Source organism: Haliotis rufescens, unplaced genomic scaffold (assembly GCF_023055435.1).
Source record: "Haliotis rufescens isolate VD_foot unplaced genomic scaffold, xgHalRufe1.0.p SCAF_9, whole genome shotgun sequence".
Classification (NCBI taxonomy): Eukaryota; Metazoa; Mollusca; class Gastropoda; order Lepetellida; family Haliotidae; genus Haliotis; species Haliotis rufescens.
Genome location: NW_025964383.1, coordinates 44,493,390 through 44,508,545, shown reverse-complemented (window position 1 = coordinate 44,508,545; position 15,156 = coordinate 44,493,390). Strand labels below are relative to the sequence as shown.

Genomic DNA, 15,156 nt, shown 5'->3' with positions numbered 1-15,156 from the left:
TTGAATAAAGATTGATTGATTGATATGAAATAAATTGACATGGAATGACATGGCATTATATGGTATAATATGATAAGATATGATGGGACAAGCTATGAAATTGCTAATGTGTTGTGTGATATGACAGGTTGAAATGTGATATAATATAGGTGTGATATATGGTACGATGGTATGTATGGTATATTATGATATGATAATGGTATATGAAATAATACTATATAGTATGATCTTATAATTATGATACAATATGATATGATGTTATAGAATATGTTGTATGATATGGTAATATAGAAATTATGAAATTACAGGGTATGGTATTGTACTGTATGTGTGAAATTTTGTGACTGCGTTGGGATGCGAGGTGGAATGACGTGAGGTTATCTGGTGAGATATGTACATAAATTGTATAAAATTGTATATTCTTCAAATTGTACTATAGGCCTGTGGCTTCTTCAGTATGTGAAATAAAGATGAGATTAGATACCGGACTCCTGCAGCAACTGAAGCTGAAGGTTGATCGGAGTGCCTGGTTTGGGAAGGGCGTCGGCACAAAGGAGCTTCTATCGGACCAGTTCTGATACGGCTACATCAACGTCGACTTCAATTTTGTCGTAAAAAATAAAGGGTCCCCGAAAGATGTGAAAAAATTATTTATAGTGTATATTGTTTGAAAAAAAAATTCTAGTCTCAATATATATCGAAGCCCCTGGGTACTGAGAACAAGAACACTTGTAAACTGGCGTCATGAGTGATTGAGCTATATTGTGACTTTTTCACGATTACTGACATTTTGACACTCCTATTGTGCAGTTTGGCTGCAAGTGACATTGTATTAAATGAGTTATCCTACTTTGAACACAGCAGATAAAATATGGGAGAACATGTATTAACATTTAAGGATTGACTGTATATTTTGTTCGGTTCATTGATTCATACAGTTTGCACATCGGTTTTTCGATTCATACCTCAATGAACCGAACAAAATATACAGTCAATGCTTATAATTAAATTCGACAACGTAAAACATGTTTTATCTACAATAGTTTAACCCAAAACAGTTGCATATATCAAAACAGACAAAAATGACGACATTGATAAACATTCCAGTGTAGGAATACATACAGTGGCGTGACATGAATCAGGTGATCGTTTAATTTTTGCACATAACTTGACACGCCTACACAGTCAGTAGCCAATCAACGGAGAGTGGGATTAAAACAATGTTCATTGGACCTGTCAATTAAGGCAAGAGGCGAAAAGAACTGCAACAGTCAGACTGTAACGAACCGGAAGAAATATGTCCGAGAGAAGGCGGCTGTTTCAAATAACATGGTCATTTACTGCATGATTCAAACATTACTTCCCTGATTACGGTAAAACACAGTTGGAGAAATGCTAGTTAGAAATGAAACCCGAAGACATGAAAGTTGCACCGAGGCGAGCGGGAAAAAATCAGGCGAGCGAACCTGCACGTTTGCTGTTTCATTCATTATCGGCCTTCGGTTTCAAAGGTTAGTTTGGACAATGAATATGCAAGTCGCTAAATGTCCTGTGCATGACGATACACCTCAGCAGAAAGGGAATTCCCTCGACTGTAACATTGGGATTCCCCGACATTCCGCGGTAATAAAAGTAGTGCGCCTCGGTGGGCGTGGCTTAATTCTTTACATTCATTGGGAAATGAATGCAATAACACGTGACCAATTCAGCTGATCAGAATGCAGGAATTTCCATGAACACAACGAAAATTTGATTATTCTCAGTTATTGTAAACGTTGCTCATTGAGGGATAAAACTTGGCCTGAACTTTTCTTTCTACATTGTGTTAGGACAGGTGAGTATTGCAGCGACCTTGGGTTTGTGTTGGTTGGTTTGTTGTTTAACGCCGCACTCAGCAATATTCCAGCTTATTGACGGCGGTCTGTAAATGATCGAGTCTGGACCAGACAATCCAGTGATTGATATCATGAGCATCGATCCACGCAATTGGGATCGATGACATGCATCAACCAAGTCAGCGAGCCTGACCACCCGATCCCGTTAGTCGCCTTTTACGACAAGCATAGTCACCTTTTACGGCAAGCATGGGTTGCTGAAGACCTATTCTACCCCGGAATCTTCACGGGTCCTTGGGTTTGTGCTTGGCAATACTAGTTCACCCCACGCCACTTACAGACTAATACGTGCAATAAAATAATAAATATACGTGTCATCTGTATGTGCAGCGTGCGACAACATCACGACATAGGGACGTACATGATTACTGGGATCCCCGCCTTAAGTATATCTATTGTCCGAACTGGGAACATGGCCACCGCAGGGACTCCTGTGAATGAGTTTGATTTTACGCTGCTTTTGGCAATTTTCCAGCAATATAACGGCGGAGGACACCAGAAATAGGCTTGGACTCTTGTCAAATGTTCTTAAATGATTCGCTCACTTTCACGCGATTTGATAGTGGTTCATAAACACATGCTAATGACATGATCGGAAACGGAAATGGATCCTGTTGAATGAGAGATTTTTTGTGATTATACCGCCGTTATATTGCTGGAATATTTCTAAAAGTGGCGTAACTCACTCACTCTCTTGTGATTATACCGCCGTTATATTGCTGGAATATTGCTAAAAGCGGCGTAACTCACTAACACTCTTGTGATTATACCGCCGTTATATTGCTGGAATATTGCTAAAAGCGGCGTAACTCACTAACACTCTCGTGATTATACCGCCGTTATATTGCTGGAACATTGCTAAAAGTGGCGTAACTCACTCACACTCTTGTGATTATACCGCCGTTATATTGCTGGAATATTGCTAAAAGCGGCGTAACTCACTAACACTCTCGTGATTATACCGCCGTTATATTGCTGGAACATTGCTAAAAGTGGCGTAACTCACTAACACTCTTGTGATTATACCGCCGTTATATTGCTGGAATATTGCTAAAAGCGGCGTAACTCACTAACACTCTCGTGATTATACCGCCGTTATATTGCTGGAACATTGCTAAAAGTGGCGTAACTCACTCACACTCTTGTGATTATACCGCCGTTATATTGCTGGAATATTGCTAAAAGCGGCGTAACTCACTCACACTCTTGTGATTATACCGCCGTTATATTGCTGGAATATTGCTAAAAGCGGCGTAACTCACTCACACTCAATCACACTCAATCATTTCGAACAAATGAATTTTGATCGGTATTTGCCAAAAGAAAGAGCTCTTTCTGTGTATCATGTGACGTCACTGCAATGAACATTGACCCAGTTTTGACAAATTACCACGCTTGGCTTGCACGTGAAAGCTGTCGCCTCGATGTCGACGCGATGCCCGTGGGGGTTATCACACAGATCATGTTGTGTTGAAACGACGTTGAAACAGTCCCGGGACCTATCTGTCTTGAAGAGGTAAGAGATTCTGTCCTATCGGAGTTGCGCGACGTGACATCGGAGTTAAGTCCGCAAATTACAGCTCTATAAACTGAAGTGAACGCAATCAGTTCTAAATGTGGTGAGGTTGAGGTGACAGTAACTCTAATCAAATCTGATATTCACGACTTGAAACATAATCATGACATTATGTACACTGACATTGATGCTGTTACTGATAAGATTGAAACTGTCGTAGAACGTCTATCTAAGATTGATGACGATATGGTGAGGTGAGGTGAAATTGGGTTTAACGTCGCGACCAAGATTATTGCACTTATATAGCGACGTGCATGTACGTGTCTGTGTTTGTGTGGCTGCTTGTACTAGTACGGACTGATGCCAATTTATAGTGCTAGCTCACTGAGATACCATGCCGCAGTTTAACATTAATACCCCACTCAGACACAGTATACTGACTTCGAGCCGACCAGTCCCTTTTTTAGCCTCTTAATGCCGAGCGCCAGACAGGGTAACAACAAGTACCATATTTTAACGTCTTTTGGTATGACGCGGCCGGGGATCGAACCCCGGACCTTCCGCTCTCCGGGCGGACGCTCAACCACTAGACCACGCAGGCGGTCCAGTGACGATATGGACAAACTGGAGTCATTTTGCAGACGTGATAATGTCATTCTCCATGGTGTACCCGAGGCAGAAGGTGAGAAATCGATGGCTTGTAAGGAAACGGTGATGTCATTTTTTAACTAACACTTAACCTTTAAAATGTGGCAACCATCTGACATTATCCGTGCCCATCGCCTTGGAATGTAATGTCTGTCTTGCAGAAAGTAGAAGATTTTACCGAATAATATTTATAAATTATTTGCTGCCCAAATTCAACCAATCTTGTTATATGTATCAGAAGTGTGGGGATTTCAGCGATACGATTGTCTTGAACAGCTACACCTTTTAGCCTGTAAAAAATTCTTATCCGTTGGTCCATCAACACCCAATTGTATGGTCTATGGCGAGTGTGGCAGATACCCGTTATATATCAACTCCCAAACTAGATGCTTGAAATACTGGTTTAATATTCTTGGAATGCATGAAAGCCGAATCCCCAAACATGCTTGTAATATGCTTGTACATTTAGACGACATGGGCAAAGTAACATGGGCATCACATATTAGAAACCTTTTGTTTTCTCATGGCTATGGTTTGTATGGTTAAAGCAAACAGTGGGTGATGTTAAACTCTTTTTGAAACAATTTCGTGAACAATCTATAAATATGTTTTATCAGGAACGGCATTCCACTCTAGAAAACAGGTTAGACTTGTACAGAACGTTTAAGAGTCTTATTGAACCAGAAAAATACTTATCTACATTAACATCAAGAAACTTTCGCGTCTATTTATTCAATTAACATCAAGAAACCTTCGCGTCTATTTATTCAATTTAGGCTCGGATTGTTAGATACCGTGATAAATAAAGGAAGAAAAAATGTCCAATGAAAAGTCGAAGAGGCTGTGCCCATTATGTCATTCAGCTATAGAAAATGAAATTCATTTTACTTTTGTCTGTCCTTGTTATTGTGACCTAAGAAGAAAGTTTATACAAGATGACAAATTATGTCAAACTATCCTGTATCTGCTTTTATTTCTCTTCTTTCTTCAAAGGATGATGCTTTCATATTAAAACTGGCTTTATATGTTAAAAATGCAATTTCCATTAGAAACAAATAGTTAAACATGAGTATATATCCAAATATGTAAACTGCTAATTTGTAACTTTCTTGTATATGGCCCGGAGGCCTTACATGCAATAAATATCTTTGACTTTGACTGGCTCTTCATCAATTGTTTTCCGGATGCTTTCCCCCAAAATAAGTTGATCCCCCTTTCCTTGCCGATATAACTCTAACTACCCCAATGTATGAAATGGACTGTTCCAAATAAACTCTTACAAGCAAAACTACCTTCTTCGCTTAGTCACGTCAACTGAAATGCAAACAATACATTGTTGATCACGCACCGAAATGACCTTTACCTTTTGTCACATGCCGCGGATTAATAGAATATACTCGGAATATGGCCCCTGGTGACATGCGGCGATACATTAGTGTGTGAGCTACATCGGCACTATGTCAGCCATGACTTGCATATCACTAGGTATACATTAACAATACAGCAGCTATTAATAATATCCGTTGCAAACATTTATGAGTCACTGAACGTGAATATAATAAACACAACTCACAACAAAACCCTTTCCACAATTCATCAGAGATCTCTGCTAAAACCAGTGTCGTTTGTACGATTCTGACTACATCATGATCATGTATTTACGTATCACGATTAAATAGTGATGTTATCATGTGTTTGCTAAAGTATAAGCGTGTCCTGCTCTGTCGGTGGCCATCGTGACTTGCATATCACTAGGTATACATTAACAATACAGCAGCTATTAATAATATCCGTTGCAAACATTTATGAGTCACTGAACGGGAATATAATAAACACAACTCACAACAAAACCCTTTCCATAATTCATAAGAAATCTCTGCTAAAACCAGTGTCGTTTGTACGATTCCGACTACATCATGATCATGTGTTTACATATCACTATTAAATAGTGATGTTATTATGTGTTTGCTAAAGTATAAGCGTGTCCTGCTCTGTCGGTGGCCATCGTGACTTGCATATCACTAGGTATACATTAACAATACAGCAGCTATTAATAATATCCGTTGCAAACATTTATGAGTCACTGAACGTGAATATAATAAACACAACTCACAACAAAACCCTTTCCATAATTCATAAGAAATCTCTGCTAAAACCAGTGTCGTTTGTACGATTCCGACTACATCATGATCATGTGTTTACATATCACTATTAAATAGTGATGTTATCATGTGTTGCTAAAGTATAAGCGTGTCCTGCTCGGTCGGTGGCCATCGTGACTTGCATATCACTAGGTATACATTAACAATACAGCAGCTATTAATAATATCCGTTGCAAACATTTATGAGTCACTGAACGTGAATATAATAAACACAACTCACAACAAAACCCTTTCCATAATTCATAAGAAATCTCTGCTAAAACCAGTGTCGTTTGTACGATTCCGACTACATCATGATCATGTGTTTACATATCACTATTAAATAGTGATGTTATCATGTGTTGCTAAAGTATAAGCGTGTCCTGCTCTGTCGGTGGCCGTGCTACAAAGACTTGCACAACAAGTCCATTGTTCACCAGACATCAGACACGGGAACATGGCACTTGTCCGGGTCAGGCAGGGAAGCAATTTGTTATTTTTCTTTGTAAGTGATTATCAGGCAAAAACTATTAACTGGAATTGTTTCCAATATCCCTGACTTATAAGGTCCAAGGTAAACAAGAAAAGGTAAATAATAAAAGGCCCATCTACCAATTGAACGAGATGGCCGTAACGTATCGATGTTCTACATTAAGAATCATAAGCTGACTGACTAGTTACGTAAGTTCCGAAAGTTTCGTAAGTCATATTTGGGCATCCATTCACGAATCCATTCATATAACTGCTGAAGCTTTCCAGACCCTTGGGTTTTACTTCACAAAATATTCCTCTCGTTCAGCATAATGAAACGTGTGGTTCTTATACTATTACAAATTAACTAATTACAGTTACTAAAGATTTTCGTAATCTTTATTGAACATCAGGATTCATTTTAGGTGAGGGGATTCAAAATTAAACTTAGAGCACGATATAAATATTAGAATGATGAATACATATATAGGAAAAGTAGTTCCTGAGTTATACGCAGCAACAATAATAACAAGAAATTCAGGGTATTCAAACCCTCACACGAAGAATGATCCCACCATCCCCACGCGAAGAATCATGTCAGACAATAGATCCCACCACCCTCGCTCTTCCCCCAATCGCTTATATTTACCAATCATAACGAGAGGGCGTGCTTTGATTAACGTGGAGAGGTTTCATGATAGAACTGTTTTGTGCACTTTTGAACACATATATTTGTCTGATGATCCTCTTGTGAAGCATGCAAGTCTCATGATGAAAACAAGGCATTCCAACGTTATTTTTAAACGAGTCAAGGATGTCGGACATAATATCAATGTCAATGTTGATTTTGTTAATGTTTCTGTACTGCTTGACGGTACAGAAATGCTTGTCAACTAAGCGAAGTACCATCTCAAATCGGCCTAGGAGAGGCTATCTGAACGACCACTGTATCGTGTTTGTCAACAAATTGTCAGTGGATGCCCAGGTTTTAGCACAAACGCAGTATTTTAAGCGACATGACGGAGTAGCTCGTTAATTTTATTTCCGATTTTGCCATGCTTGAGGTTTTGACTGAGGTAGATCCATGGAACGAGCCAGAATATGTAGACGGCGTCATGGAAAATGATAAATACACAATTCTTGATACCAGGTGTTAGCGGAAAGGCGAGCCTATCCCACAGGTGGCACCCGTCACAAACACCAAGTCTGAGGCCTCGTATGTGGTAACCGTGATCAAACAAGTTCGGATCAAGAGTTGTATGGTGCTCTTTGAAATCTTGGGAGAAATAGCGTGCCCGATTACCTCAAAAGTTGTGAATGTGGACACTGGAGGGCTGGAGTTACAGGAATATTCCCCGATATAAAGAGAACGTTGATAATTGGAAAGTTGAAGTCACCCCTCTTGCCATACAGTCTTGTGGAGAGTGTTTTGAATCTGTAGGCATAGATCTAAAAATGAAACAGATGAAGCGGTCTCACTGGTCGCCTATATTTCTGGTTCAGGTGGGTAAATTAGTGGAAGGGAAATGGCTATTTGATGGTTATTGAACGATAACTATAACAACAACTATAGTCATACCTATGCCTACCACAACAGCCACAGCTTAAACATCAACTATGTTTGCCGTTAGAAGAAACATGATACGTTACACCGTTCACCTGCGCGAGGTTTCATGTGTTTGCGTTGGGGATTGCTCTACCATGCAGCGGTAGTCTCCCTTTGTATTAACGCGTCTCACAAGGTGCAAAGCTTATCCAGACTAACCTCAGCATGACCTGGCTGTATGTCGATCAAGGTTGGATGTCCGCATGCAATACAGGTAGGCACAGCGAGAACGTATAGCTATACAGAATGTGTCCGATTATTTTCGTGCATCATGATTTATAACAGCTGATTTCTACCATGTTCCTTGTCAGGTTATTTGGTTATTTGGTCTTATTTGGCTCAGTTCTATTCGACGTCAGTACGATCGCTGTTATATATATATAATAACATGTTCTGTTACATGTTATGGCTGTTAGTGTTTAATACATAATCCGACCCGTGAAGGTCCGGGGTAGAATAGGTCTTCGGCAACCCATGATTCCCGAACAGGCCACTATGCGTGTCGTAAGATGCGACTAACGGGATCGGGTGGTCAGGCTCGCTGACTTTTGTTGATGCATGTCATCAATCCCATTTGCGTGGATCGATGCTCATGATGTCAATCACTGGATTGTCTGGCCCTGACTCGATAATTCATAGACCGCCGCCATAAAGCTGTCATATTGCTGAGTGCGGCGTTAAACAACAAACAAACAAAATATCGTATCGTCACGGTATGGCTGGAATATTGCCGCTGTGACGTTAAACTTTAACTCACTCACTGGATGTGTTATTGTGGTTAATGCAAATTGTTACGTGTTATTGATGTGTTATTGTGTTTTATATATGTCTTGTCCCATGTTATGGTTGTGTTCTTGTGTTTTATACGTGTCTTGTGCCATGTTATGGTTGTGTTATTGTGTTATATACATGTTCTGTCGCGTGATACCGTTATGTTATTGTATTATACATGTGTTATAAGGGGGAAAGGCTTTCGACAAACAACATTCAACACGTTGTGTCGTGGTTGCCTTTTGATAATCTTATTCATGACATGCAGAGTACATAATGCATGACATACAGGGTACATAAGCAAGATATACAGAGTACATACAGCATGACATACAGAGTACATAATGCATGACATACAGAGTACATAAAGCATGATATACAGAGTACATACAACATGACATACAGAGTACATAAAGCATGACATACATGGTACATAAAGCATGACATACAGGGTACATAAGCAAGATATACAGAGTACATACAACATGACATACAGTGTACATACACCATGACATACAGAATACAAACAGCATGACATACAGAGTACATAAGCATGACATACAGGGTACATAAAGCATGACATACAGAGTACATAAAGCATGACATACAGGGTACATAAAGCATGACATACAGAGTACATAAAGCATGATATACAGGGTACAAACATCATGATATACAGAGTAAATACAGCATGTCATACAGAGTACAAACAACATGACATACAGAGTACATAAAGCATGATATACAGGGTACATAAAGCATGACATACAGAGTACATAAAGCATGATATACAGAGTACATAAAGCATGACATACAGAGTACATAAAGCATGACATACAGGGTACATAAAGTATGACATACAGAGTACAAACAGGATAACATACAGAGTACATAAAGCATGATATACAGGGTACATAAAGCATGACATACAGGATACATAAAGCATGATATACACAACACATAAAGCATGTGATATATAGAGAATACTACACTCATTCTCGTTGGATACCATGTTTACGAGTTGACTATGTAAGGTATCACATCGAAAGCGAGGTCAGACACCATAGAATGTTCATCAGTTTCGTAAAAATGGCATATAACGAGAAATGAGTGTGGTATGTTATATTCATTGCGTTGAATGTGTATTAAAGTGTTAATACAAAACAACTTTCGTTCGTTCCTGCTATTGCATGTGCAAACATGGCAGCACCAGCCCTCAAGATTTTTAAACTTATGGTCATTCTAGCGCATTGTTGTTAGTACGCAGGATAACTGAAAGAAAACTTGAAAAGTCAGTTAGCGCCGCACTGGAGTCGCTAGAGATCAACAGGTAATGGTATTGTTCACATTTCGGATGTTTTGGGCCACAAAAACAGAAATCAGGCAAACTTCCACGTAGTTTTCGAATGATTGGCATCGGAACTGTTCACTCTGAGTGAGTGATCTGGTCGTGCAGTCGTGTATGTTCATTCATGAACAAACATCTTCAATGTCACAAAATGTCTCAAAATACGATTCGAAGGGGACAGTGATGGCACAACCGGAGCATTCAACGTAAGTCTAGATATCTGTCCAGAAAGTTCAAACTGACTTCATTTCACCATGCCTAACGTTTTACGTTACGGCCTCGATCTATCGGCAGTCGTACATTGCAATTGGCTACGGCTCGATTATATGTCTGTAGAAGCTTTATCCATAACTAATATAGAATGCACAGCGAAGTTGATGAGTGTGACTATCGTGTTTGGTTACATAAAGTGTTGTAGGTGTCTCTCGCTTTCATGAGATCCTCCAGCACTGCCTTGTAGCTGTAAAAGTGAATGACGTCTCGTGATAGTTTTACAAATGAAAAAAGTAGTTCCGGTATGACAGAGGTCACGGTTATCTAATCAAAAAGAATAACAAAAGGTCAACCTTGTACGACACGTGTGACGCATTGATTTAGTATCCTACCACCTGTGTCTTCACCACGTGAGTACTAAAGAGTGTACCAATCATGAGATGTAGAATCCATAAATCATGAGATATAGAATACATACGAACACAAAGGGAATCAATAAACGGAGAATAACAAGTAAGCAACTCTCATAAATTGTCCATCACGATACAGACGTGTGTGCCTGGTTTGATATAGTGCATTAGTGGAGTGTGAGAAAGGTTTGAAAGGTTTGAAAACTTTTTAAAGATGGTTTCATCGTTATGAGAGCTGGGCGGGCTTTACGGTCGAGTCGAACCTCGGTGCTGCCAGTTACCTTTTCTGGGATGAGCCTGTCTTGTCCAGTTAGTTGTGTATTCTGAGATAAACTGTAGCTTAGTACAGTTAATTTGAGTCTAAACCTTGCGTTAATACCTGTATGAATGTGCGACGGTACATGTTTATGTAGGTAATTAGAACAACGGTCGTCGAATCCAGCGCTTCTTGAAGGGCAATACGAGATGCAGAGTAATGTCTTTGACTGACCATGGTGACATGGAACGACAATAGGAGTTGCAGAGTAATGCCATGGACTGACCATGGCGACATGGAAGGACAATAGGAGTTGCAGAGTAATGCCATGGACTGACCATGGCGACATGGAAAGACAATAGGAGTTGCAGAGTAATGTCTTGAACTGACCCCGCTCTTTTTTAAACGGGTTGGAATACATTTGCGGAAAGAACGTATTGTTAAAGGGGAGCACCCATCTCAGCTTCAGCGACGATGTACAGTTGCCTTACTCTGTCTATAAGTATATCAACTGCACTTACAGATTTACATTGTGTTATTGTGTTTCGTACATCCTCTGTTACATGTTCTGGTGTGTTTTTGTGTTGCATACACGTTCTGTTACATGTTATCATTGAGTTATTGTGATTCATAAATGTTTGGGCACGCCAGAAACCTATGATTGTGGGTTCGAATCCCGGTTCGCCCCGATTATGTTTCTAGGATTGTCAGCACCATACCCGTGCTCGTGGGTTTCACCGAAGTGGTAAACGTCTGAGACCTGCACCACTTCGGGCTTTCCTCCCACATTAAGCTGACACGCCGCGATATAACTGGATATAAAAGCGGCGTTAAACCCGACTCACTCACTCATAAGTGTTCTGTTACATGTTCTGGTGTGTTATTGTGATTCATAAATGTTCTGTTACATGTTCTGGTGTGTTATTGGGTTTCATATATGTTGTTTTACATGTTATCGTTCTGTTATGCTGTGCCATAAATGTTCTGGTGTGTAATTGTGGTTTAACATGTTCTGTTACAATTTATGGTCTTTTTGTATTTCGTACATGTTTTGGATTGTTGAGTTCATTCATTCTATGTCACAGGTGTGCTACTGTGTTCACAGCTTTATTTACAATCCGAGATATGGCTGTGAGGGCAAGGCAGACAGTGGACGGTGGCTTTGCTTGGGTCGTGTTGTTCGCCATCTTCTGTGTCATGGTATTGTTGGGGATCATGCAGTACTCGGCGGGGGTTCTGAACACGGCCATTCTAGAGGAAATAGACAACGACCTCTCGAAGACATCATGGGTTGGGTCGACCATGCTTGGCACCCTGACTTTGACAGGTAAGTGTGGGTTTGTTTCTCAATATATACCGTAATAACAGGAACTTATATATTGATCACCTTTTCACCCTCAGATTGTATTAAATGAGTGACCTGGGTTTTACTCCGCGTTTAGTAATCTTTCAGCAATACCATGGCGGGGGCCACTAGAAATTGGCTATACACATTGTAGAGTTATCGAATTCGGGCCTTAGGCGTGATGAGCATATGATGTAACCACTAGGCAACCCACCAATGTACATGCCTTTGGAAATGACACATCGCTTTCTTCTTGTCAACAACAAGATCATTATCAAGCGAACATCTTTTGACGTGATCGCCATTGTATTGCATAGTCTCTGCAATAACTTGTTTGTGACATATAATGTCTGTAAAATATTCTGTTTGGCAAAAGAAAATATACACCCATGAATGAATAAATGGGTTTAGTTCCTCAAGATACATCCGAAGATTCTCAAAACATCAAGATTATGTAACTAAATAATTAAATAACAAAATAATCAAACATGAGTTGAAAATCCCACCCAGTTTACGAACTTCTTGCCTGGAACGATCATATTGCCTCCAATGTCGAGACAAGGATAGCTCACTTGGTTTCTGATGGCGTTGTTGCACATAAAGAGAACTTCAGTTTTATCACAGTTTAATTTGAGCTGGGTACACGTGACCATATCTACGGCTGTATCTACAGATGCACCTGCAATAATGTTACGTGTACCCAGCTGCATCTACAGATGCACCTGCAATATGGTCACGTGTATACAGTTGTATCTATAGATGCACCTGCAATATGGCCACGTATACCCAGATGCATCTACAGAGGCACCTGCAATATGGTCACGTGTACCCAGCTGTATCTACAGATGCACCTGCAATATGGTCACGTGTATACAGTTGTATCTATAGATGCACCTGCAATATGGCCACGTGTACCCAGATGCATCTACAGAGGCACCTGCAATATAGTCACGTGTATACAGTTGTATCTATAGATGCACCTGCAATATGGTCACGTGTACCCAGATGCATCTACAGAGGCACCTGCAATATGGTCACGTGTACCCAGCTGTATCTACAGATGCACCTGCAATATGGTCACGTGTATACAGTTGTATCTATAGATGCACCTGCAATATGGCCACGTGTACCCAGATGCATCTACAGAGGCACCTGCAATATAGTCACGTGTACCCAGCTGTATCTACAGATGCACATGCAATATGGTCACGTGTACCCAGCTGTATCTACAGATGCACCTGCAATATGGTCACGTGTATCCAGCAGTATTTACAGATGCACCTGCAATATGGTCACGTGTATCCAGCTGTATTAACAGATGCACCTGCAATATGGTCAGGTGTACCAAGATGCATCTACAGATGCACCTGCAATATGGTCACGTGTATACAGTTGTATCTATAGATGCACCTGCAATATGGTCACGTGTATACAGATGTATCTACAGATGCACGTGCAATATGGTCACGTGTACCCAGATGCATCTACAGAGGCACCTGCAATATGGTCAGGTGTACCCAGCTGCATCTATAGTTGCACCTGCAATATGGTCACGTGTATCCATCTGTATCTACAGGGGCACAAGCAATATGGTCACGTGTACCAAGATGCTTCTACAGATGCACCTGCAATATGGTCAGGTGTACCCAGCTGTATCTACAGATGCACCTGCAATATGGTCACGTGTATCCAGCTGTATTTACAGATGCACCTGCAACATGGTCAGGTGTACCCAGATGCATCTACAGATGCACCTGCAATATGGTCACGTGTATCCATCTGTATCTACAGGGGCACAAGCAATATGGTCACGTGTACCAAGATGCATCTACAGATGCACCTGCAATATGGTCACGTGTACCCAGCTGTATCTACAGAGGCACCTGCAATATGGTCACGTGTATCCAGCTGTATTTACAGATGCACCTGCAATATGGTCACGTGTACCCAGCTGTATCTACAGAGGCACCTGCAATATGGTCACGTGTATCCAGCTGTATTTACAGATGCACCTGCAATATGGTCACGTGTATCCAGCTGTATTTACAGATGCACCTGCAATATGGTCAGGTGTACCCAGATGCATCTACAGATGCACCTGCAATATGGTCACGCGTATACAGTTGTATCTACAGATGCACCTGCAATATGGTCACGTGTATCCATCTGTATCTACAGGGGCACAAGCAATATGGTCACGTGTACCAAGATGCTTCTACAGATGCACCTGCAATATGGTCTCGTGTACCCAGCTGTATCTACAGATGCACCTGCAATATGGTCACGTGTATCCAGCTGTATTTACAGATGCACCTGCAATATGGTCAGGTGTACCCAGCTGCATCTATAGTTGCACCTGCAATATGGTCACGTGTATCCATCTGTATCTACAGGGGCACAAGCAATATGGTCACGTGTACCAAGATGCTTCTACAGATGCACCTGCAATATGGTCTCGTGTACCCAGCTGTATCTACAGATGCACCTGCAATTTGGTCACGTGTATCCAGCTGTATTTACAGATGCACCTGCAACA

General features: G+C 40.6%; 1 protein-coding gene across 4 annotated transcripts in view; it reads left to right on the top strand.

Annotated features, from left to right (window-relative positions):
• The first annotated feature begins 3,177 nt into the window (after positions 1-3,177).
• Positions 3,178-15,156, top strand: part of LOC124145141 (monocarboxylate transporter 14-like) — a 37,559-nt gene continuing 25,580 nt past the window's right edge. For 3 of the 4 annotated variants that reach the window (XM_046514821.2, XM_046514824.2, XM_046514823.2), the window contains exons 1-2: positions 8,427-8,491; positions 12,381-12,602. In XM_046514821.2, the coding sequence (XP_046370777.2) occupies positions 8,443-8,491; positions 12,381-12,602 (271 nt within the window). In that variant the 5' untranslated portion in view covers positions 8,427-8,442. Of the gene's footprint in view, positions 3,412-8,426; positions 8,492-12,380; positions 12,603-15,156 lie in introns of those variants that run through there. The other variant, XM_046514822.2, reaches the window with a different exon arrangement.